The 26,067-nt window shown below is 41.8% G+C and overlaps 1 protein-coding gene across 1 annotated transcript in view; it reads right to left on the bottom strand.

The window, feature by feature from the left end:
- Window positions 1-26,067, bottom strand: part of SLC27A2 (solute carrier family 27 member 2) — a 43,295-nt gene that overhangs the window by 8,334 nt on the left and 8,894 nt on the right. Inside the window, exons 2-6 of the mRNA XM_037501753.2 lie at window positions 18,988-19,197; window positions 13,095-13,253; window positions 12,527-12,651; window positions 3,494-3,688; window positions 1,023-1,113 (exon numbers count right to left, since the gene is read on the bottom strand). Of these exons, the coding sequence (XP_037357650.1) occupies window positions 1,023-1,113; window positions 3,494-3,688; window positions 12,527-12,651; window positions 13,095-13,253; window positions 18,988-19,197 (780 nt within the window). The remainder of the gene's footprint in view (window positions 1-1,022; window positions 1,114-3,493; window positions 3,689-12,526; window positions 12,652-13,094; window positions 13,254-18,987; window positions 19,198-26,067) is intronic.

The raw sequence follows: 26,067 nt of genomic DNA, 5'->3' as shown, positions 1-26,067 counted from the left end.
GCATAGTAGTTTAAGCTTAAAGGTAAAGATTTTAAAAATTAATTATAGTTCTACAACCCCAATTATATATCCCTGCCCACAAAATGCTTACCTAATAATTAAGAAGTTGTTAAGCTAGATTTAAAACTATAACTATGTTACATGTAGTGGTTAATTGGCACCCTTTGGAATTTGAGGCTACTTAAGCAAACTTTTTTTTTTTTCACTCTGATTTTACCATGTGTTCATTTTAGCAATAACATGTTAGTTCTTAAAAGTCACTTGGTTTTGTGTTGGCAGGAATGTAGAGAAAAAGAACCCTTGCAAATTGCTGGTGGGAATGTAGACTGGTCCAGCCTCTATGGAAAACAGTATGGAGTTGTCTCAGAATGTTAAAACTAGATCTACCATATGACCCAGCAATTCCACTCATAGGTATTTACCCAAACAATGCAAAAACACTAATTTGAAGAGATATATGCATTTCTATGTTCATCAAAGTTCTGTTTACAATAGGCAAGTTATAGACCTAAGTGCCTAAGGACAGATGAGTGGATCAAGAAGATGTGGTGCAGATACACAATGGACTACTACTCAGTTATAAAAAAACAGATGAATTTTTGACATTTGCAACAACATGGATGGAACTGGAGAGGATAATGCCAAATAAAATAAATCGAAAGGAGAAAGACAAATACTGGATGGTTTCACTTATACGTGGAATATAGAGAAAACAAAGGGTCTGACAAAGCAAAGCAGTAACAAACCCTTGACATCTGACCACAAAACTGAGGCAACAAGAAGGGGAAGCTGGTAGGCATGAAGGAGGGAAGGGAGGGGTGCCCAGTAGAGTGTGACGGAGGATTATCGGGGCTTTGGTGGTAGGCAAGGCATGGAAATATACATCTGTAGGGATTTTTAACCTATAACCATTAAAACACATATAATGACATAAACCAACTTTAGCTCAGTTAAAAAAAAAAAAAAGTGACTTGGTCAAGGTGTGAAGAGGCACAGATTAATCGAACAAAAGGCTACTTTACCTTTGGAAACTTTGATGCAGTATCCATTTCCATCTCTGACAGGCTCATCTTTTTCCACATCATACTTAATCAGTGCATAAGCTATGACTTTCTAGCAAAATAAAAGATATCATATGAGTACAAATTCTTTCACATTTTTTTCTATATTTTGGGATAGCATACATAAAGTACGCAGAGTGCACACATTTTCAGTGAGCTGGATGAATTTTATAACTCTATAAACCCATGTATTTACCAACCAGATCAAAATACAAAACACTTTCAATACCTTAGGAAGTTTCTCCTGCTTCTTTCTGTCAAGTTAACTGATATTCTGACATTATTTTTAAACTTTAAAATAGCGAAGTAAACACATGCCTTTCTTCACTTAATATAATGTTTGTAATATTCATCCATCGTTCATGTTGGTGTTTGTTTCAGTGGTTGACTTTTTTATTGCCATGTAATTTCTCTTGTATGACTATACCCCATTTATCTATTCTCCTGCTAATGGACATTGGATTATTTATAGTTTTAAATTTTAAAGACAAAGCTGCTATGAATATTCTTCTATATGTATTTTGGTGGACATATCATAAGTGGCCTTTATAAATCTTGTATAACCATCAAGAAGATGTGGTGGAGTATACACATAATGGGATACTACTCAGTGATTAAAAAAAGATAAATTCGTGCCATTTGCAGCAACATGGATGGAGATGGAAGGAGTTATACTAAGTGAAATAAGCCAGAAGGAGAAAGCTAAATGCCAAATGATGTCACTTATGTGTGGGATATAGAAAAAACAAAGGGTCAAAGACAAATTTTAAAATTAACCCTTGAAAACTGACCAAAAGGTATCCTTTTGAATTCAAATTTTTATTTTCATGATTAATTTTAAATAGCCACATGTAGAAGCAGCTACCATACAGGACTGCCTAGGAGTGGAGGACAGTGCAGCAGACGTTTGGTTGTCATTGTCAGGGAGGATCGTTGGATTCCAAAATGCCTTGAGATCAAGTCAGAATACGAGGAATAGAATGGTAATAATCACTGCAGCCAACAATTATACAAAGTTCTCATATGACAGGCTAGATACTGAAGGACTTTTTCATAAGTTACTTGATTTAATCCTTTCAGCACCCTTTTCTCTTATTAACACTGATTTTGGGTCAGGCAAAGGGCTCTGAAATTTCTCTTTTTATTTCTGCTTACAGGCGATGATGCTGAGGCTTAAGGAACATAAAATGACTTGCCCAAGGTCACACAGGTGGTATGTGATGATGTTAGAGCTTGATCTCTAGAGGCAGATCGCTTATGCACAGATACTCTCCTTTCTCCTCTGCAAGTCCACCCCTGGGGATGCAGTTGCCTGGGAGCTCTAGTGTGGCTATTTCATGGCCAGCAGATGGGCTGCACAGAGGTATAAAGACAGTAGCAATTGCTCAAGCCAGGAGGTTCAGCATTCACTGAATATTCCCAGGAGTTTTCAGAATAGGTGATCATCTAGAGTGACCACTTGAGCCCAAAAAACAAAAAGTTTGTCTGGGGACCCCAGGCAATAAAATGACTGTGGGAAAAGAGACTGCTATAAGAGCTGGTTTAAAATTAAGAAGTGTCTGTCTCATTGAGCTATTAGGGGAACATAAATGTTTACAAGATCCTAGAACTGGGATTGATCACAGTTCTCATGAAGGCCTAAATGATGGCTCTTTTTTTTTTTTTTTTAAAGATTTATGTATTTTATGCATATAAGAACTGGAGTACAGGTCAGAAGTGTGGGGAGTAAGAGGATTCACCAGAGACAGAGTTGGGCACAGAACAGGTGGATTGACCGAAATACACTGCTGAGGGGAGCTGCGGGTGAGTCAGGAGAGGTCTGCTGCACCATGTGGGTATCTCCCTGATTGGGGATCGAACTTGTGATGCAGTGTCTGTGTACAGCTTCATAGGTTGTATCTTAACTCCTTGCACAACCAGGGAGGTCCTAGATGGTGGTTCTTAACCTTGGTTGCAGAGCTTGCTTTTAAGAAACACTGATGCCTGGGCCCCATCCAGAACAACAGAATTCAAAATTCAGTGGGTGGGGCCCTGTACCTGTATATACATAAGAAGTTCCTGGGGTGATTGTGATGCACCATGATGAAAAGGAAATTGCACATTTTGCAGTATGTGGTCAACTGAGGCACTGCTAACCTCAGATGTTTTACAATATACAAGAATGAATGGCACCAGGGAGACTTTCCATAAATTGCAGATTGTAAAGGCATAAAAAGTTGTTATGAATAGAAATTAAAATTTTAAAATTAGATGACCCTGTCCCTTTGAGATCATTGTCAAAGAGAATGAGCCAAGCCTCTCAGTGATATGGATGGGCCATAGCTTAGATATTGCATGAAACTCTGATATTAACCTCATCATGACATAGCTTTTAAGAAATCACTTTATTTTGAAAACTGGCTATGTATTCTCTTATTTTTCCATGTACTTACTCTCTGTAGGTAGTTTACTCTTCCAACAGCACCGATTTTTCTTGTATAATTCAAAAAGCCAATGTTGCCTTCAGTCGCAGCATAGAACTCATAAATGTGAATGTCCCCAAATCTCTTGATGAATTCTCTCCAGACATCTCCTCGCAAGCCATTTCCTATTGCAAGTCTCACTTTATGATCACGATCATTTGGTTTCTGTGACAGGAGGGGAAGCAGACCAAATTGAAATATCTCTGGAGCCTGTACTTACATAGCAATAATTGTCTTTAAATGTCTTCATATTCATGTTCGTGACAAATTCAGTTTTGGCCTCCCCAACACATCCTTTGCCTCTGCCCCACTATGAGTTAACAATCTGAACTCTGATTTAATAACCCCAAAACTTAGATTTTCCCATTTCAATTTTTAAGAGATAAAGTGAAACAATACGACAAAACTAAGTGATGTGAATTTTTAATTGATACACAATCTGAAGCTAGAATAATGTGTCAATTGTTTTCTTGATGGGGTTGGTGAATTGCCAGAAAGGAGGGGACACAAGGCAAAGATCAGGCAGAGACTGATATAATCTGAAGCAATGATTTTAACTTGACAATGAAGAAGACAACAGAGTACCCTCAAAGGAGAGAGAATCCTTTGCCATAGAGCCATTGAAGAGCATAGAGTTAGTGACTAAGGAAATTAGGAAATAGGTAGTCAGTGAGGAACAGGGTGCCCCAAGCGCCCAGCCCAGGTGTCCCCAGACCACTTATCAATATGAATAAGGTACCATAGGTTGGAGGGTGTCCTCCAAGTCCAGGAACCCTATGTCCATTTAATAATCGTTTGGCGTCAAGGTGTTCTCCAACCCAATTAAAAATGGAATGTTCTGAACACCAACACAGTAACACAATGCTAAAGCAAAGGACCAAAGCTGGTTCTGGGAAGACAGGCCAGGTAATGTGGGAAACTCAGTGGGTCTCAGTAACCTCGGAGACTCCACAGGCCCCAGCAAGAGACACAACTCAGAGATACCCAGCGGCCAAACCCCTGCTCCTTGTCCATTATTCCCCTATAAACACCTACTTCTTGCCCCCTCAATAGCTACCCTCTCAGGATCCCTCTCTTCTCAGAGAGCTTTCCTGTCCTTCCTCTTACTTATCCATAAATCTCTTGCTTTGCTGCTTAACTCTAGTCCTGACACTGAATTCTTTCCTCACGGGACAAGACTGAGAGTCTCTGTGGGCCCTCCAGGCCCCTGGCTGATTCATCAGGGCCTGAGGGCACTGGAGAGAAGACTCTCCATCATGCCTTCATTTAACAGACAGATGCAGAGGTCACAAGACCAGTTAGTGCTGAACCAAGACAATGAAACTGTCCCGAAAGGATACGAAGGGGAAGAGAGGAGGAAGCTGACTTCCTCTTGTCTCAGGTGGCCTGGAAGGAATATGCTTTGCTATAAATAAAAATCACAAAGGAAAGCTGTTTGGAGTATAAGAACTGAAAGGAGAGCTTGAATCAGCAAGGGGTGGGGTTGAGATATGGTTGCTTTCCATGCAACCAAAATCATTTATGAGGCTCCTACAAATAGGTCCAAGCCTATGATGATTTTATTGAAACTTTATATTACTAAGGCAATTACGTCCTCCAGGAGATCAAAGCCAGTGGGAGAGACAGGTAAATAAATAAAACTTCAGCTTGCAAATTGAGTAACTCTATGACTTTTAGCAGAAAACAATGGAATGGGGTAAACGTGCCAGGTAACTAGAGCTCTTCCTCTTACATCAAATATTAATTTCTTTAACAGTAATTTGCTCAAAAGAGCACATTCTAAAGCGCATTTTCTACATTATTTCCTACACTGCTAAATCACTGTGAAATGATTTTTTAAAAAAAGATTTATTTATATATACAAGAACTAGGATACAGGCCAGGAGTGTGGGGGGTGAGAGGATTCACCAGAGACAGAGTGAGGAACAAAACAGGCAGACTGACTGAAATACACTGCTGAGGTGAGCAGCAGGCAAGACAGGAGAGGTCTGCTGCGCCATGTGGATTTCTCCCTGGCTGGGGATCGAACTTGTGCTGCAGTTCGATAGCTGTGGATAGCTTCATAGGTTGCATCTTAACCCCCTGTGCCACAAGGGAGGCCCTGTGAAATGATTTTGAATAACAGTTCCTCTTGAAAAGAATTGTCAAAGGGAGAGGTTGGCAGTTCTTTGATAAGGGGGAGGGCCCTTGGGCAAAAAACCCAACCAAAACAAACCCTGAACTGGTTTCCAAGCAGAAGGAGCCAAGGGCTGGGGAATGGGGTGGAGAATAGCCTATGCATTTCATTTTAAAGTAGCTCCTTAGGGGCCTCCCCTGGTGGCGCAGCGGTTGAGCGCTGGGCTGTGAGGCTGCCCGCAGCCTCGGCAGCACCAGCTTGTTCCCAGGTGAGGGTTCCCCCCCCCCCCAAAAAAAAAAGTAGCTCCTTGGTCAAACTTTTGGTGACGAAGCTTATTCAGGAGACCCAGCCCAAGAGGTGTTCAGATACTGGCCACTGGTAAAAAGTGGGCCCCTTAAGTCAGCTTTCTGAGGAGGAAATGTGGAGAGAAACACCAGGGGCTTCGTGCCAGTGTTCCTAACCTGGGCATTCGGGAAAGTTCTGAAACTTCTGAACCTGCAGGAACCTAGGTGTTCTGATGGAGTGAAAATGTATTCTCTTAATCAGCTCCCTAGTCCATAGGTCACAAAACTCTTCCCTGTCCTAATTACCAAGTTCTTAGAAGTAAGGAGACCATCTGTCCGATGTACCAGAGCCAGTCCCTGTTTATGCCTGTTGTGCTGACGTACTGACTAATGACACTCTTTTCACTTTCACAGGTCTTGTTTGGAGAATGAATTGTAGGGTCACCCTGACCATTAGGTATGGTTCTCTTTGGTTAGGACAGTCAGTTTTTCAGAGACACACCCCCACCCCCAACCCCACTGTTGTCCCTCACTGCTACTCTGATATTAAAACACCACATATATTTGAAGACTATTTTTTTTTTGGATGTGCTTACCTCAATGAACTATGTATACAATGTCACATACAGTGAGGAAACTGGCTTAATATCTTTCTCATCTCATTAGCACAAGCTCTTGATGTGATTTCAGTATTTGTAATATGAGGGTAGTCATTAAAGCTACTTCATGAAAATGTTAAGAACATTAGATCAGTTAATGTATGTAATATATATATAAAGTCTTAGAACAATGTCTGGTTTGATCTGAGAAGATTACAAAGGAATTAATAAATAAGTAATAAATGAATAAATTAAACAAATAAATAACCGGGCCTCCCTGGTGGCACAAGGGGTTAAGCACCACACTATGAAGCAATCTGTAGCCTCTGTAGCACGAGTTCTATCCCCAGCTGGCCAGGGAACAAACCCACATGGCAAAGCAGACCTCTCCCACCTTACCCACTGCTCCCCTCAGCAGTGTATTTTAGTGGATCTGCCTGTTCTGTTCCCCACTCTGTCTCTGGTGAATCCTCTCACACACACACTCCTTCCCCCGCATCTCTGGCCTGTACCCCAGCTCTCGTATGCATAAATAAATAAATCTTAAAAAAAAAATAACCATTTGACCTTGGGCTTATTTGCTCTCAGGCTTCCACGAGGAGCTCAAAGTAGCTTTCAATGTGTTAACCTGAGACCTTCCTTATTCTATTTGAAGCCCAGCATAATTTCTATGTCTAATGGGAGGTAAACATCTCTCTGTTTTGTTGGGTTGCAAACTCTTTTGAGGTCAACTATATGTCATCCACGGTGCCCAGATCTGTGCTTTGCATATAGTACAATCGCTCCAATGAAAGAAGAAATCAACCTCCTCCAGGAATCCTTCAACTGCCTGTTCAACAGTTAATGACAGGACACTGGGACAAGGGCAGGGCTTAGGGATCAGGAGACTGCAGGCCCTGGCTGTGGGAAGCAGGCCAGCCTCACAGGTGCAGCTGTCACCTGCGGGTGGCAGGTAGTTGGGCTCATAGTCACAATACCATGGGCTCAGTTTTCATTATAAACCGAGGGATCTTATTACCCAGCACAAAGGATTAAGGTGCTAGGGTGGAAATATTTGTGGCCACAAAATGGGAGATCCCACCTGTTGCTTCTGAGTTGCCTGGTTCTCACCTAAGCTTTTGCTCCCCCCTGGCTGAGAGTATGACATGAGTATGACTTGAGTTTTTCTTTCAACTAAGAGAAAGTGTTATCTTATCACTAAAGATATTTATCAGAGGGACTGTATTTTAGCTTAGTGGCCACCTGCTCATTTTTCTTTATCAAGAATCAAACCCTCTATTTCCTCTCTCTAACATGCAGTAGGCAAGCACACCAGGGGACCTAAATTCACACTGGGATTTAACGGCTTAGGAAGAGCAAGAGGTCAGGGTACCCAGGGAAGAATGTGGGGCACCAGGTAGAGTAAGCAGAAAGGTGTTATTGAGGGCTTTACCATGTGTCAGGCATTTGACCCGTATTGTCTTACTTAAGTTTCTAAAGAATCCTACCAAATGATGAAATGGAATCAAATATTTGCCTTATGTTACAATGGAGGAAATGGAATGGAGCCTTGAGAAGCTGAAAACAATTTGCCCCAGATCACAGGGGTAGCAATGTAGTTGCTCCAAGATCCAAATCCAGATGAAGGTGACTTCAGAGAGTGCTTTTTTTTCTTAATTAAAAGGAAAAAAGACAGGGCCTCTCCGATGGCACAGCAGTTGAGCGCTGGGCTGCGAAACTGCCCACAGCCTCTGAAGCGCCGGTTCAATCCCTGGCCACTGGCAAGGGTCCCACATGGCACGCAGACCTCTCCTGCTGCCCGCTGCTCCCCTCAGCAGTGTACTTCGTCAGTCTGCCTGTTCTCTTCCCCGCTCTGGCTCTGGTGAATTCTCTCACCCTCCCACGCTTCTGACTGTACCCAGTGCTTGTACAAATAAATAAATCTTAAAAAAAAAAAAGGAAAAAAGACATAGTTTAAGAATCAAGTCGTACTGGAAAGACTTTCAAATGGAAAATGCTGTTCATTTCACTGATATCCTCATCCTTCCTGTTTAGTGTACCGACCACAGGCATGTTTAACTCTTCTAGTAGTTGGTTCTTACCCCTGCATTTCTAAATTAAATGCATATAATGTTATCTGTTGACTCATCAGTTTAAGACGGCATTCATTTCCTCGTGCTAGATGAGGATTAAGCCCTATCCCAGTCTTTCTCATTTTTCCACTCACAGTTTTGGCTTAATTAACATTTAGTGCTCACATTATTGAGTTCATGATACACCACTGAGAAAGCAAGCAATCTACTATGAACACATCCTTCCCCTTGGATTGTCATCCTGTCCATTTGCTTTGCTTTCTTTTTTTAAAGATTTATTTATTTATACAAGAGCTGGGGTACAGGCCAGAGGTGTGGGGGGGTGAGAGGATTCACCAGAGACAGAGTGGGGAGCAGAACAGGCAGACTGACTGAAGTACACTGCTGAGGGGAGCAGCGGGTGAGACAGGAGAGGTCTGCCATGCCATGTGGGTATCTCCGCGGCCAGCCGGGATTGAACTCGCACTGCAGAGGCTGCGGACAGCTTCACAGGGCGTCACTCAACTGCTTGTGCCACCAGGCGAGGCCCCTGCTTTGTTTTCTCAGTTTCTATTTGCAAGTCTTTCCTCATCCTCCAGTCTCCTTTTTTCCCATGATGCTTCTTTTTGTCATTTTGCTCCAATGTGGACTAATTGCTCCTTAGTCCTGTGGATACCCTCCCTTTGCTTCTCTTTCCTGGATCCTGTCTTCCTCTATTTTCACTCAGTTTGAACAGAATGTTTCCTGTAGAAACTTCCTAAAAGAGGGAGTATATGAAGTAATGTTTCATCAAGATTTTGAATGTCTGAGAACATTCTCTGTTGCACACTTGACTGATAATTTGGTTGAATATGTAATTCTTGTAAGCAGTAATTTTTATTTAGAATTTGAAGTCACTGCTCCTTTATCTTTCAGCTTGTTTTGTTTTGTTGGCAAGTTAAATGTTATCCTTAGATAGCTTCACTCCTTTCCTCTCCCATGCCCATGTCTTCCACTCCCTCTCCTCTCTCCTTTTTAAAATTTATTTAACGTCGGGCCTCCCCGGTGGCTCAGCGGTTGAGCGCTGGGTTGCGAAGCTGCCCGCAGCCTCTGCAGCGCCGGTTCGATCCCCGGCTGCTCCCCGGCCACCAGAGGAGGGTCCCGCATGGCGCGCAGACCTCTCCTGCCGCCCGCTGCTCCCCTCAGCAGTGTACTTCGGTCCTTCTGCCTGCTCTGCTCCCCGCTCTGGCTCTGGTGAATTCTCTCGCCCTCCCGCGCTTCTGAGTGTACCCAGTGCTTGTATAAATAAGTAAATAAATCTTTAAAAAATATATAAATAAAATTTATTTAATGTCATTATGGTATAGTTCCCTCTCTTTTGGTACTATAATTTTTTCTTTGACAATTTCTTCCTCTCCATTCTCTAGTCTCTTCTCCTGATTACTTTTAATTGGCTATCAAAACTCTTGGATCAGCCCTTTAATTTTCTTATTTTGTCTCCCTCATGTCCATCACTTCATCTTTTCTTCAACTTTCTGTAAGAATTCTCAACTTCATCTTTCAAACTTTCCATGAATTAAAAACAAAAGTCATATTCTTATTTTTCAGGCCTTACTCTGCTTTTAGAATAGTACATTATTCTTGTTTTATGTATTTATCTTCTCTAATATCTCTGAGGATAGTCATTATAAGTTTTTGGAGGTTTTTCCTCCTGCTCTTTGAATTGATGCTGTTTCTTCTTCTCTCTCTCTCTCTCTCTTTTAAAAAAAGATTTATTTATTTATGCTTACAAGAACTGTGGTATAGGCCAGACGTGGGGGGAGGTGGGAGGATTCACCAGAGACAGAGTGGGGAGCAGAACAGGCAGACTGACTGAAATACACTGCTGAGGGGAGCAGTGGGTGAGACAGGAGAGGTCTGCTGTGCCATGTGGGTAGCTCCCTGGCCAGGGATCGAACTCATGCTGCAGAGGCTGTGGACAGCTTCACAGAGTTGTGCTTAACCCCTTGTGCCACCAGGGAGGCCCCTTTTCTTCTACTCTTTTGATGCTCTTTTCTTTCTTTTTTTTTTTTTAAAGATTTATTTATTTATTTATTTATACAAGCACTGGGTACAGTCAGATGCGCGGGAGGGTGAGAGAATTCACCAGAGCCAGAGCAGGGAGCAGAGCAGGCAGAAGGACTGAAGTACACTGCTGAGGGGAGCAGCGAGCGGCAGCAGAGGTCTGCGCGCCATGTGGGACCCTCCTCCGGTGGCTGGGGAGCAGCCGGGGATCGAACCGGTGCTGCAGAAGCTGCAGGCAGCTTTGCAACCCAGCGCTCAACCACTGCGCCACTGGGGAGGCCCTGATGCTCTTTTCTTTTGGGGTTCTCCTCATGTATCAGGTGATCCTTGAGGTCTGTTCATATTTAGGAGTAAGACCATGCAAAGACATTTGAGCAGCTTTGTGTGATGGGGAGGAGCCACCAGATGGACTGTACTGCCTGGTTATGGGGCAGTGAGCCAATATCCAGTTTCTTCTGGGAAAGTTTAGTTTTCCCTAAGAATTACCTTCCTTTAGTCTCTCGTCTACAAGCATAAACTGGCCACTGGAGTTCTGGAAACTGTTCAGGGGAAGGGAGCTGGGGCCTTTTGAGTCAATAAGCAGTTACTCAGTCTCTACATTTAGTGCCTCATCCCTGCCCTCCTCTGTTCTTGGGATGCTTGCATTCAAAGCTTTTCTAGTTACCCAGAGAATAAACCTCCTTTCTCCTACAGGGCTAGAAAAGAGAGTAGCAGGTGGAGGTGCTTCTTCACAGGTCTCTAAAATCCTATTGTGAAGACTGACACCTCATCCCATCTTCAGTGCTTCCAATTTCTTAGATTTTAGGAAGTCAGTTGACTTCCTTCTTGCTGGCACCTGCTTCTTAATGTTCTCCCCTCTCAGTCCTGCTAGGTCAGTGACCTTCATCTTTTGGCTGTCTGTACTACATAGTTCCTGGTCTCTTAATTTTAAGATGTTGGAGCTTGGTGTCTTTCTCTTGCCCTTGCTTTTGGAGGACTTCCAAGAGATGAAAAGGCAGAAGGTAGAGAACATCTTAGAAAAATTCCCAAATCCATGTTATAAACAACGAACAAGTCATACTTCTGCCTGGTGCCCTGAGGAGAAAAGCAAGCAGCACGCATAGGAAGGAAAGAGTAAGGCTCAATCTCTACTTTACACAGAAGAAACCTCTCTTCCTTTAGTGTCTCTCCCACATCACTCTTTCACAGAAAACCCTTTAGTGGTGCTTTGTCACACTTACACTAAAGTCTCAGCAAAGTAAAGCCCTCGCCCCCAGCCCGGGCTCCTGCCACACTGCTTGCTTGGAATCTATTAAAAAATCAAGGTTATAGAGGACACATTAATGGTTGCTAGAAGTGGGGAAGTGGGAGAAAGAGTGAATGAGGCCAACAGAAACAAACTTTCGGTTATAAAATAAGTCATGGGGATATAATGTACAGCGTGTTGACAATGGTTAATAATATTACGTTGCATATTTGAAAGTTGCTAAGAGAGCAAATCTTAAAAGTTCTGACCACAAGAAGAAAATGTTCTAATTATGTATGGGGACAGAAGGTAACTAGATTTATTGTGGTGATCACTTTGCAATATATACAAATATTGAATCATTATGTTGTATACCTGAAACAAATATAATGTTATATTTCAAGCATACTTACATAAAAATATAAAGAGAGAAAGGTAAAAAGACAGCGGATGATGATGATGATAATAATAATAATACTAATAACAACAATAATAATATTAAAAGCAACTGTCTTAGTAAATCCACTCTACGACAGGTTTGGTGCCACACACTTTATCCTGCCTAATAGTCATAGTCTAAACTGAAAACTGGTATGCTGAAAAAGATGAAGACTAGCATGAGCCAAAGGACATGAATTCCCATTCTATATATTTCAACAAGATGATGAAAAATGGGGAGAGTTACCTGGGGTAAGGTGCATAAATACCGAAGCAATTCACCAATATACTGAATGACAGTGACGTTATATTTTCTACAGTCATCCCAAAACTGGCTGGCTGAAAATTTGGTCCGTAAAGCAAGAGTAGCACCTATAGAAAAGTGTACAAACAGTGTGTTAATAAGGAAATACTATAACCCCCCCGCCTGCCATTACATTTGTTATTTTTGAAAAGTATACTTTAAATATGAATTAAGTTCACAAACAACTGTTTGAGCACCAATTACATTCAATGCAAAAAAAATGAATAAGACATGGTTTTGTCCTATAGGAGCTTCCAATCTGGTGAGGAATTAGAAATAAGTCTTTCTAATAAAAGTCAGCATGTAGTAAGTAAGAGGTTCAAATGAGGTTCTAAGGGAATGTAAGTATGAGTGTGTGTGTATGTGTGTGTGTGTGCAGGGAGATTAATTTTGCTTGGGACAAGGAATGAAGGGGTCTAGGGTTAGTGGTACTAATTTTATGTTACTCTTTCTTATGAGCACATTTGAATATGGATTAATCTCAAACACCTTGTTCAACAAAAAAGCTTACCAGCCATGATACATCCATGTACGCCAATCAAAAGTGCAGCACTGTGGTACAAGGGTAGAGCGGTGTAGATTACGTCATCCTTCTTAATCCCACTTGAAAGAGCAATGCCAGTTGCATACCATATACGATGATGATTGATCATTGCAGCTTTCGGGAGACCTTTGCAAAGATACCAGAGAAGGCAAGAGTGAGCCAAGACTGGTCATTCACAAACACGGAACCTGGAAGAGAGATCTCCCTTAGGAAGACTCATAATTGCTGCTCAGAGAACACACTGGGGAAGGCCATGATCAGGCCAGGAGTCGGCAAGTTTTTTCTGTAAAGTAAAACTAGACAGTAAGTATTTTAGGGTATGCAGGGTCATATGGTCTTTGTTGCAACCACTCAGCTCCGTTATTGCAACTTAAAGCTGCCAAACGCATAAAGGGATGAACATGTCTGTGTTCCAGTAAAACTTTACTTACACAAACATATGGGGGAGTGGTTTGTATTTGGTCCACAGTTCATGGTTTGCTGACCCTGAGTTCAAGCAGTTAGTAAGCTGAAGACAAAGAAATGAACATCTATTGAATTTCTGCTCTATGCCTATGACCTTGCGAGGTATTTTCAAAATTTCATTTAATTCTCATAATTAATAAGTAGATTTATATTTTCCAATCTGCAGATGAGACTGAGATTCAGGGACATCAGATTGCTTACCACCTTCCTTTATGACCCTTTTCAAGAATTTATGTACTGGGCTTCCCTGGTGGCGCAGCGGTTGAGCACTGGGTTGCGAAGTTGCCCGCAGCCTCTGCAGCGCCGGTTCGATCCCCAGCTGCTCCCCGGCCACCAGAGGAGGGTCCCACATGGCGCGCAGACCTCTCCTGCCGCCCGCTGCTCCCCTCAGCAGTGTACTTCAGTCCTTCTGCCTGCTCTGCTCCCTGCTCTGGCTCTGGTGAATTCTCTCACCCTCCCGCGCTTCTGACTGTACCCAGTGCATGTATAAACAAATAAATAAATCTTAAAAAAAAGAAAAAAAGAATTTATGTACTGTTCTAGAATTTCCTTATATAAATACAAGCAAATATGAACATTTGCTCGTATGTTCTTGCCCTTTTCCCCATTTAAAAAATATGCACTTCCTCTGCCTGTTCCACTTAACCATGTATCATGGAGACCTGTCTCTATAAATACACACATTCCATATTTGTACATAGATATGTCCCTTAATTATTCATTCTTTTATTCTCTCTCAGCTGCATCCAATTCTTTGTATTGACACTATTTTGCATATTCAAATGACACTGCAGTGAATAATCTGGTCCACATTCACTGTGACTGATGCTATAACTGTTGGATAAATTTGCTAAAGTGAGATTGCTGGGTCAAAAGATAAAATCTGTCATTTTGACAGATAGGGCACATTGCCGGCTATAAGGGTTGACCATTCATTTTCTCCTTGGAAATACATGAGTGTATTGGATTCCTCATAGCCTTGCCAAAGTGTGATCTCAAATGCTGGGATTTCTGTCAATGTGAAAGGTAAAATACGATTATCTCAGTGTAGTTTTAGTACACTAGGCTAAAAAATTTGCCTTTTTTTAAATTGTAACTTATATGAATTTTTTGTAAGCCTATTAAAGTCTATGATTACTTTGTTTCCCACAGCAGGTCAGTTTAGTTGGAGAAAGCAAAAAGTCCTTCTACAGGACTGGAATTACAGTTTAAGACTGGAGTGTATAAAACCGCTTTGTGAAGAGGAAGGTAGATATCCACAGACTCACATCCTTTTATACCTGGTGGCCCATTTAGCTAGGTATTAGTAGCAATTTGTTTTAAGTCAAGGTAGTATGGCTAGTAGGTTACTGTTATTGCAAATGCTATTCAAAACTCATTTTGTTTGATAGTGGGCCAGTGACACTGTTTTAGTGTTAATGCCGCTTTCTATACTAATATTAAGAAATAGAGGAAAGCATGGGCCTCCCCGGTGGCGCAGCGGTTGAACGCTGGGTTGCAAAGCTGCCTGCAGCTTCTGCAGCACCGGTTCGATCCCCGGCTGCTTCCCGGCCACCAGAGGAGGGTCCCACATGGCGCGCAGACCTCTCCTGCCGCCCGCTGCTCCCCTCAGCAGTGTACTTCGGTCCTTCTGCCTGCTCTGCACCCCACTCTGGCTCTGGTGAATTCTCTCACCGTCCCGCTCTTCTGACTGTACCCAGTGCATGTATAAATAAATAAATAAATCTTAAAAAAAAATATTTAAAAAAAAAAAAAGAAATAGAGGAAAGCAGCAACAAATTAGCGATATTCATTGTGGGGAAGAATCATATGGACAGCAGAAGCTCTGAATCATTTTTAAAAAAGAAATGCATATCTTTGGTTGTTTTGAAGTACTTTTAGAGACTTTGCTGTAAGAGTTTGTATTAATTAAAAAATAAGACTATTTAGGGCCTCCCCTGTGGCGCAGCGGTTGGGCGCTGGGTTGCAAAGCTGCCCGCAGCCTCTGCAGCGCCAGTTCGATCCCCGGCTGCTCCCCGGCCACCGGAGGAGGGTCCCACCTGGCACGCAGACCTCTCCTGCCGCCCGCTGCTCCTTTCAGCAGTGTACTTCGGTCCTTCTGCCTGACCTGCTCCCTGCTCTAGCTCTGGTGAATTCTCTCACCCTCCCATGCTTCTGACTGTACCCAGTGCTTATATAAATAAATAAATAAATAAATCTTAAAAAAAAAAAAAGACTATTTGGTAACTATTATACGAATTTGTACTAATGACTGCCTTTGAGCAACAGTGAAAACATTTTGTTCTCCAATTGCTTAACTAAGTTATTTGAATTAATGTTTACAAGAATTACTTAGCAAATATTTTACTCAGAGATAAGGAGAAAAGTAAAATGAATGTCAATGAAACTCTTTTCTAATTAAATAAAATTCTGCATTATGGGATTAAATTAAGGAGAGTTCATTCTCCTTTTCTCCCTAAAATGAGTTTTCCCTTTGACTGCCCAAGCCAGCTTTGTGAAGAGTTTCCATCATTGCCTATTAAGAATTGAGACTAGAACTCTCTGTCACAAACCAGAAGATCATTTTATCTTACTTGTTTCCCAAATTAAATGTAAAAAAATTACAATTTAATTTTTCCATTTCATTAAGAAATGAGGATAAAAGTTGCATATATTAAGGTAGTGTCTGCATGCAGTGCAAATACTTGGTTAACTATGTCATCCTACTGTTTTGTGTGTGTGGCAATAAATAACTTGACAAATTAAAAAAAAAAGTAACAGGTACAATGCTTTGGGCACCAACTTTAATATGTCATTCCCAGTCTTTCTTCCTCATTTAGTTGAAGAAAATATTTAGTAAAAGTGACTATATGAAAGGAAGTAAAAATTCAAGGTTAAATGCTGTCTGGGGCTTGGGGGATTGGAGGGGTGCTGAGGGCCTGTTGAGGTGAAGGAGTGAGTACCTACAGGCTGATGTTGAGACAAAAGGCTCAAAGGAAACTTTAGCCATTTCTATAGTGTTTGATTATTTTACAAGGAGAATGCATACATCTATTACCTGTTTAAACGAAATTAAAAATTTAGCACGAAAGATAAAAGATTCACATTTTCAATTTTCCAATGTTAATAATAATAATCAGCATGGGGTTTCCTGTCCTTTTAAATATGTTGCTCAGGACACAGAAACATCAATTCCAAAGAGCACCTGCACCCCTATGTTTATAGCAGCACTATTTACAATAGCTAAGCTTTGGAAACAACCCAAATGCCCAAAAATAGATGACTGGATCAAGAAGATGTGGTACATATATACCATGGAATATTACTCAGCATTCAAAAAAGATAAACACATGCAATTTGCAGCAACATGGATGGCGCTGGAAGGGATCATGCTCAGTGAAATAAGCCAGAAAGAAAAAGAAAAATACCGGATGGTCTCACTCATAGCAGGAATCTAGAAAACTTAAATAAGGGACCAGGAAAAAGAATAACTATAAGAAAGAAAGTATCAAAATCAACAAACAACTATGAACCAGAGACACTCTACGGGGGTGTTGGAGGCGAGGAAAAGGGTGCTTGGGGTCAAAATAAGGGGGTTGTAATTGCATGGGGAATATAAAAATAAAATTAAAATAAAGAATAAAAAAAATAAAATTCTGCCTCTGTGATTCAAAAAAAATAAATATATTGCTCAGATTTCTTTCTTTTTTTTTAAGATTTATTTATTTATTTATACAAGTACTGGGTACAGTCAGAAGCGTGGGGGGGGGGGGTGGCGGTGAGAGAATTCACCAGAGCCAGAGCGGAGAACAGAACAGGCAGACAGACGAAATACACTGCTGAGGGGAGCAGCGGGCGTGGCAGGAGAGGTCTGTCGCGCCATGTGGGACCCTTGCCGGTGGCCAGGGATGGAACTGGCACTGCAGAGGCTGTGGGCAGCTTCGCAGCCCAGCGCTCAACCACTGTACCACCAGGGGAGGCCCCTATTGCTCAGATTTCATGTTGTTATGTTTCAGTACCATTTTCCCTGGCAAACACTAACTGTTAAGTACATTAAACAGGAGGTGCTACAGCAAAAGGTTGGTTGTAGGAGTTGTGGATCATCTTGGAAAGTTCTTAACTGCTCTGTCAGTTTCTGAATTTGAAGAATAGGAATAAGCTTAATACCCAATGTAAGGGTCATGGGAGAATTACACAAAAAAATTTCACGATGTCCCTAGTTCATTATACTCTTACTATTGCCTGCTTTATAGAGCAGAGCTCCCATAACACCTGTTAATTGGCAGAGTTCTTTCTAGTGGCTAAAAAAATAATGGTGCAGCTTAGAGTTGAAGGCATCCAAGCTGAAATGCTGCGTTTGAGGCCCTGACCTACAGCCATCTTGAACTCACAGAACCAAGCAACTTCAGGTCAGTGTGGCATGGGAAGATAGTGGTCAAAACAATTATATCCTTATTACTATTCTGTAGTCTTCTCTAGTGTTCCATTTAGAATTAGCTATATACCATTTACCCAAAGGACACAGAAACAGTAATTCCAAAGGGCACCTGCACCCCTATGTTTATAGCAGCACTATTTACAATAGCCAAGCTTTGGAAACAACTCAAATGTCCAAAAATAGATGACTGGATCAAGAAGATGTGGTACATATACCATGGAATATTACTCAGCAATCAAAAAAGATAAACACATGCAGTTTGCAGCAACATGGATGGTGCTGGAAGGGATCATGCTCAGCAAAATAAGTCAGAAAGAAAAAGAAAAATACCAGATGGTCTCACTCATAGCAGGAATCTAGAAAACCTAAATAAGAGACCAGGAAAAAGACTAATCAATACAAAGTAAAAATCAAAATCAACAAGCAACTATAAACCAGAGACACACTACAGAGTGGGGAGGGAGGGGCGGGGAAAGGAAGGACTAGAGTCAAAATAAGGGGGGAAGGTGCAATAGTATGGGGAGTATAACCAAAATGAAAATGCATACATTGTGCAAAGATGAAAAGAGATGTAAGAATTATATAAAATAAAATATTTAAATAAAAAAAAAAGAATTAGCTATATACCATTCATAGATTCTGGAGATAATATAACCAAAATACAACAACCATTAAAAAAAATCCAACCTCTTCAGTTTCAAATTTAATCCACCATCATAAACATCTTTGTTGGTTCTTGGTTAACCTCTTTAGCTGTTCTGTATTCCAGCTAGGGGAACTATGTGTAGCTTGGAGAAACCCAAATGCGATCATATACTATGAAATAAGATCAGTTCCCACAGGAAAAGAGCTAAATCCCCTGAAGCATTAGTTATCTGATAAGTTTTGCCAAAGAAAGAACATTTGAAAACCTAACCCCCAACATTTAACTCCTTAAGGATAGGTCCATTTCCTTGAGAAACCGCTCTTGAATTTTACCTGTGGTCCCAGAAGTATAAATGTAGATGGCAGGCGTAGAAAAAGTGACTTCAGACCTCCACGACGCTGGGATTGGTTCAGTTGACACTTCATCCACTTTGTCCAGGAAAGTGCCGACCCCATCCGTGTTAGAGGTCCTGCTCATGTAATAGACGGCCACGTCATCTTTTTTCAGGGTTGGGAGCACCTCTTCAATAGCTGCTTGTAGATCTTAATTTCACAAGAAAAGAAAAACAAGAAACTAAATTAGTCCAGTCACAGTTCTATTAGTGCAATGAGCTTTGCAGTGATTGTGTTTTTACTAATTCTTGTTAAAATGTGTAGACATGAAAAGTGAGACTTAGAATTATGCCTTTCAAAGATGGAAATGGCCATATTTGAATATGTCACAAGGGCCTCCCTGGTGGTTAAGATGCAATATGAAGCTGTTCGCAGCCTCTGCAGCACGAGTTCGATCCCTGGCTGGCCAGGGAGCAACCCGCACCTCTGATCTGTATCCCAGCTCTTGTATGCATAAATAAATAAATCTTTAAAAAAAAAAGAAAATGTCTAAGATTCTAACATTTGAGGGAGAGTTGGGCTTTGATGGTTTCATAAGCAGCACATTGTTGTCTGAAATTTGTACTTCAGAAGGCAAGTGCAAACAAAATGGAGGACATATGGGTGAAAAACCAAGATTTTTTTTTAAAGATTTATTTATGCATATAAGACCTGGGGTATAGGCCAGAGGTGCTGGGGTGGGGTGTGAGAGGATTCACCAGAGACAGAGTAGGGGAGCAGAACAGATGGCTCTACTGAAACACACTACTGAGGGGAGCAGGGGGCAAGACAGTAGAGGTCTGCTGTGCCATGTGGGTCACCAACCTGGCTGGGGATTGAACTTGTGCTGTAGTGGCAGTGGAGAGCTTCAGAGTGCTGAGACTTAACCCCTTGTGCCACCAGGGAGGCCCCAACCAAGATTATACAAGTGTGTAACTTACATGCATATCTGACGTCCATCTCAGAATACTCCAGAAACGAATTTAATTTTTCCAACTATGTGCCCCACAGGACCAGTGACAGCAAAGGGAAAACTTGAAGGAAGTAGAAGAGAAATGAAAAGAAGTGGGGGGGGCATGCTAACTCACAAAGATGACTGAAGTCAACTTTAAGTGTTTTTATTTACAAATCAGTAACAAGTAGCTCTACTCAGAAGGTTCAGCTGATCTCAAGAAGTTCCAAACTTTACAAACACATTTATTTCCTGGTCTAAGAAAAGGGGTGATTAGCATGGTTTTCAAACTGTGGGTCACAGTACAGTACTGGATTGTTAAAATAATTTTATTTTATTTCATTATTATTATTATTTTTAAAGATTTATTTTTTTTATTTCTTATTATTTTTTTTTTTTTTATACAACCACTGGGTACAGTCAGAAGCGCGGGAGGGTGAGAGAACTCACCAGAGCCAGAGCGGGGAGCAGAGCAGGCAGAAGGACCGAAGTACACTGCTGAGGGGAGCAGCGGGCGGCAGGAGAGGTCTGCGCGCCATGTGGGGCCCTCCTCCGGTGGCCGGGGAGCAGCCGGGGATTGAACCGGCGCTGCAGAGGCTGCGGGCAGCCTCGCAACCCAGCGCTCTACCGCTGCGCCACCGGGGAGGCCCGTTAAAATCATTTTAAAGAAGTATTTTTTAAAATTAAAATAGACTGAAACAGAAAATTTCAGAGCACATCACACATGGTGAGAATAAGTATTATTCTTTAAAAAGTTTATCTTCATTTATGTGGTGTATGGGTACTGGGTCACATACAAATGTATTTTTTACTATGGGTATTTTTTACTAAGGTAAAAAGTTGTGTGTGTGTGTGTGTGTGTGTGTGTGTGTGAGACCCTTGCCGGCGGCCAGGGAACGAACCGGAGCTGCAAGAGGCTACAGGCAGCCTCGCAGCCAAGCGCTCAACCGCTGCACCACCAGGGGAGGCCCCAAGGTAAAAAAAGTTTTAAAGGCACTGATCTAATGTGTAAACCACATTTCATCTTTGCCACTTGGACGTTTAGATCCTTAAACTATGAGAAGAGATGGACTTTAAGCTTATTTTTCTTGAATTGTGATAACTGAAGTGAATATATTTAAAATAGGAAGATGACTCATTATCCCAGGGAATTACCTTGGGGAGGTTATACATGATTCACCTATTATGCTTTGCTTTTCAGGTGTTCGTGTATGATGTCTCCATCAAGAGAAGACATATCATCTGCAGAAATGCATTAAAATTAAAAAAAAAATTAACAAAAGGGCTCATGCATGTGATAAAAATAAACAAAACAGTACAAAAGGGCTTGTAAGGAAAAATCAAGCTCTTACCCTGTACCTTGTCAAAACTAACCCTGCTGCCTAGAGGCAAGGACTTTCAATTTTTTAAGTGATTTCTTGTAGCAACCACCTCTCTATCAGCAAATAAAAATGTCCTTTTCTGGCTATTTCTAGACCTATCAACTTTGATCCCCACCCCCATTTTACTCCTGTCCACGCCCAGAAGTTATTGTTTTCACTTTACATTGTCTACCTTAATCGTATTTACATTTATTTCTGAGACCATAGTTCTGTCTTCCCAGCTTTGTTTATGGGTTGGCTCTAGAAACTGGAAACCACTAATCAGAAGTGACAAATTTATGCATTGTAGAGCTCAGTAACACACTAAATCATATTTCCTTTCTTTTTTTTTTTTTCTTCAAAGATTTATTTATTTATTTATACAAGCACTGGGTACAGTCAGAAGTGCGGGAGGGTGAGAGAATTCACCAGAGCCAGAGCAGGGAGCAGAGCAGGCAGAAGGACCGAAGGACACTGCTGAGGGGAGCAGCGGGTGGCAGGAGAGGTCTGCGCGCCATTTGGGACCCTCCTCTGGTGGCTGGGGAGCAGCCGGGGATCGAACCAGCGCTGCAGAGGCTGCGGGCAGCTTTGCAACCCAGCGCTCAACCGCTGCGCCACCACGGAGGCCCCATATTTCCTCTCTTGAACAGCTTTCTCCTGGCATTGAATATGACTATCACTCTAGTATATTATTTGTCTCAATTCTTTTTTCACCCATCTATCAGAGATCAGTTTCTCTCCTTTATGGCCCAGAAACCTCTGTTCTCAGTGTTTTCATTGGTTGCTCTCGAGTCCTTCAACACACTAAGAGGATTAAAAAATATAGGTATAAAAATCTGTGTGGAAACATCTCTTCTTTTACTATTGTCTCAGCTCAGGTCCTCATTATTTACTTCTTAGATTATCACAATAGCCCCTCCTGACCAGTCTCTTTGGTTTTAGTGTCTCTCTGTTTGCAATTTGTCAGTTACATTACTGCCTAACTTCTTGCTACTGCGCTGTTTAAAATCCTTCTGTAGCTGCTCAGCCCTTTTGATGGAATCCACTTTCTCTTTTTTTTTTTTTTAAGATTTATTTATTTATTTATACAAGCACTGGGTACAGTCAGAAGCGTGGGAGGGTGAGAGAATTCACCAGAGCCAGAGCGGAGAGTAGAACAGGGAGACTGACAAGGTACACTGCTGAGGGGAGCAGCGGGGGGCAGGAGAGGTCTGCGCGCCATGTGGGACCCTCCTGCCACCGGGGAGGCCCCGAATCCACTCTCTTAAAGCAGCATGTGAAGTCTAAGGTCACTGGTGATTCATGTAACCCCTGATGACTCTTCTGATGTAATTTGCTATTTCTTGTTCCCTTTCCTCTAATCACACTAACATGAAAACTGAATGTGCCTAAACTCTTACAACTCACTGCCTTTGTCTCGGTGGTTTCCACTGCTTGGTCACCTGGGACACCCCCAATCATCCTTTAAGACAGCTTTGCTGACACCTGTCTCTGTTGCCTTCCCATAAAGCAAAGCTAACCTCTCCACAGGAACCTACTTATCCTTCTTCATGGGGTACTCAGACAGAGGGCTACAAGATAGAACTATTTTTTTCCATCAGACACTGAAAACATTAAGATTAAGGGATTCATACTGAATCATCTTTGCATCCCCAACACTAGGTAATTGCTCAATGAATGTTTATAATGGAAAGAATCTGCAAAAGTGTTGTATTAGTCAGTGAGGAAGAGACAGAGGAATGAGCTAATGCTGTTGATTTTAAAGGATTCAGACCTCACAATACTGTGAGTTGATAAACCTCTAATAAAATATAAGGTCAAATGAAGTGTTTTCTGTGATACTGTTATGGCCACTTTTCAGAGAAACCAGAAGGCACTTAGAGAGGTGGAGAGAAAGATTTATTTGTCACACCAGTGGATCAGTGGGATAGCTCCCAAAAGTCTGGGCCCAAATAGCAGGAATGGTAAGGTTTTATACAGTTTGTACGCTGAAGTTTGTCACCCCATCTATCATAGACTTTATTGCTTGAGACGGCAGTCAAGATAGCGTGGCTACTACCACAGGAACTTTCCACTCCAGCAAGCAGCAGAATCCAAGCAGCAGACTTAGCCTTGCATGTAAGTAAGGGCCCACAGAAGTAAATTAAAAAATGACAACTACTAGGCCTCCCTGGTGGCACAGCGGTTGAGTGCTGGGTTGTGAAGCTGCCCGCAGCCTCTGCAGCACCGGTTCGATCCCTGGCCGCCTGGCGAGGGTCCCACATGGCATGAAGACCTCTCCTGCCACCCGCTGCTCCCCTCAGCAGTGTACTTCGTCAGTCTGCCTGCTCTGCTTTGCTCTCCGCTCTGGCTCTGGTGAATTCTCTCACCCTCCCGTGCTTCTGACTGTACCCGGTGCTTGTATAAATAAAAATAAAATAAAATAAAATAAAATAAAATAAAATGACAACTACTGCTACTTGTGTTTGGGAGGCAGAAGGGACAAGATTTGGCAACAATCTTGATGAGAGGAAAGTTAGAGTTCAAAGGAGATTTTAACTTTTCTGTAATTTCTAAAAAGGAAGTATACTCAGGCATTAGTCATCTATTTAAAATCAACAACAGTAATAATAAAAGTGAAAGGAAATGTACTAAGCAGGTGTCATGCTTGATGACAGGTCAAGCCACTTAGCATCACAGTTTCATGTTCCCACTTGGGCCTCTGCCGGTGTTTGTTTGGTTTATGACCCTAACTTTTCACAGGAGACCTCTCATTTGAAGGAAGTTCATTGCCTCTGCCCAACACAATTTCCCCACATGTCCTCTGGGGTGTTCGTGTAAAAGTTGTCACTTGGGTATTGACTTGAGGTGTCAATTGCTCACCAACATCTTAGGACACACTGTGGCAGCCTTTCACCCATGAAACTAAAAATGCTGATATAAAAACAGAGACTTGAAAGGAAATTCCAGATATGAATGCCACTTACCAACCATCTATTTGCTATGTAGTGTCTTTTCTAAAGTCATTATAAATGACTGGGCAGACATGTTTTTTCCTTCACACATTATTAAAAAAATTCTTATAGTAAAGTCTGTTTACTTGGCAATCAGCCAAGTCAACAAAAGCTCAACGAATTCTACTTGTTGCAGGTTGAGTTCCCTGGGACTCTGAGATGTGTGTACTCTCGGGAGGTTGAAAGGGAAGCAGAGTGGCTAGAGAGAGAACTTGAACTGTGATGCAGTCACAACAGAGGCCTCCCTCAGCTGATCCTAGGATTCCCATGGGGACTGTGGGCCTGGGATGGCCCTTAGTGTTGTCCTATGCTAAGGGAAGACTGTATCGTCATGTTCTCTCCTCAACTAGTTATTGGACGCAGGCTGGAGTGTCAGGACTTCACTTTGGGCAGCATGACTCTTTTCACACCAGGGGAAGTCCTGGAAAGGGCCTCAGGGGACAGCTGTCAAATGCTCCGGGCACCTCAGTCCTGAAACGGGTATATGGGTAGCCCCTCATAACACTGACTGAACCTCTCAATTCCTACCGATAACAGAGATGTAAAATTTTCACTTGTGTCAAATACTTTTTTAAAAAAAATTTATTTATGCATACAAGAATGGGGGTATAAGACAAAGGTGTGGGGGGTGGGGGCGCGGGTGAGAGGATTCACCAGAAAGAGGGGAGCAGAACAGGCAGATCTACTGAAATACACTGCTGAGGGGAGCAGCGGGTGAGACAGGACAGGTCCGCTGCGCCATGTAGGTAGCTCCTTGGCTGGGGATTGAACTGCAATGGCTGGTGATAGCTTGATAGCTCTGTCTTTAACTCTTGTGCCACCAGGGAGGCCCTCGAATACTTTTTATAGTAGCTTACCATACATCACTTCATATAATTTTCACATTAACCTTGCATTATAGATACCAGCAACCTGTTTTCTACAAATGACATCAGAGGCTCAGCAGTCTGTATGGAAGGTACATACAAAATGATAAACATTACATGGACTCTTGGGATTCTTACTGTCATTCAGGTTCAAGTTTTGATAAAGTAGCTTCTTTTTTTAAAATTTATTTAACTGAGGTAACATTGGTTGACAACACTGTGTGTGTGTGTGTGTGTGTGTGTGTGTGTATATATATGACTTGGGGGGATAGATTCACACTTCTTCAGATATATGTCATTCCCATCACCAAAGCACCTAGAGTTCCTTTACCATAGACCACTGGGCTCCTCCTTCTTTGTCCTCATTTGTACAAATAGGGTTAGTGGTATATCTAACTTTATTGACAAATATTTAAGTCCTCATTCTGCCTCGAGTAGCCTCAATACTATAGTCATATTTGTAGGGCTTGTTTTGTCAGTTCTTTGTTCAATTTCTTCTATATTCCATATAGGAGTTGAACCACCCAGTATTTGTCTTTTTCCTTCTAATTTATTTCACTTAGCATAATCCCTTCCAGTTCCATTCATGTTGTAAATTTCTGGGGAAGAAGGCGTCTACTTGACCTGTTCAGTGCTTCTTAACGCATGTGTCTCTCCCTTTCAAGAGAAATATGAATGATTTCTTAATCATCTTCTGGATGAAGAGCATAACTTGGAGATTCATTAAAAGAGTGAATATGAGTATTCATAGAATGGTCTGAAGGGTCTAGAGGAGATCCATCAATTCCTCATTTGTATAGGTTTAAATCGTAGGTTGAAATAGAACATCAGAGAAAACAATACACACTTGGGTGATTGAAAATTTAGCG

This window comes from Talpa occidentalis, unplaced genomic scaffold, assembly GCF_014898055.3.
Source record: "Talpa occidentalis isolate TD23 unplaced genomic scaffold, MPIMG_talOcc4v2.1 talOcc4.11, whole genome shotgun sequence".
NCBI lineage: Eukaryota > Metazoa > Chordata > Mammalia > Eulipotyphla > Talpidae > Talpa > Talpa occidentalis.
Note: the sequence above shows the minus strand (reverse complement) of the source record. Positions and strands in the feature narration are given on the sequence as shown.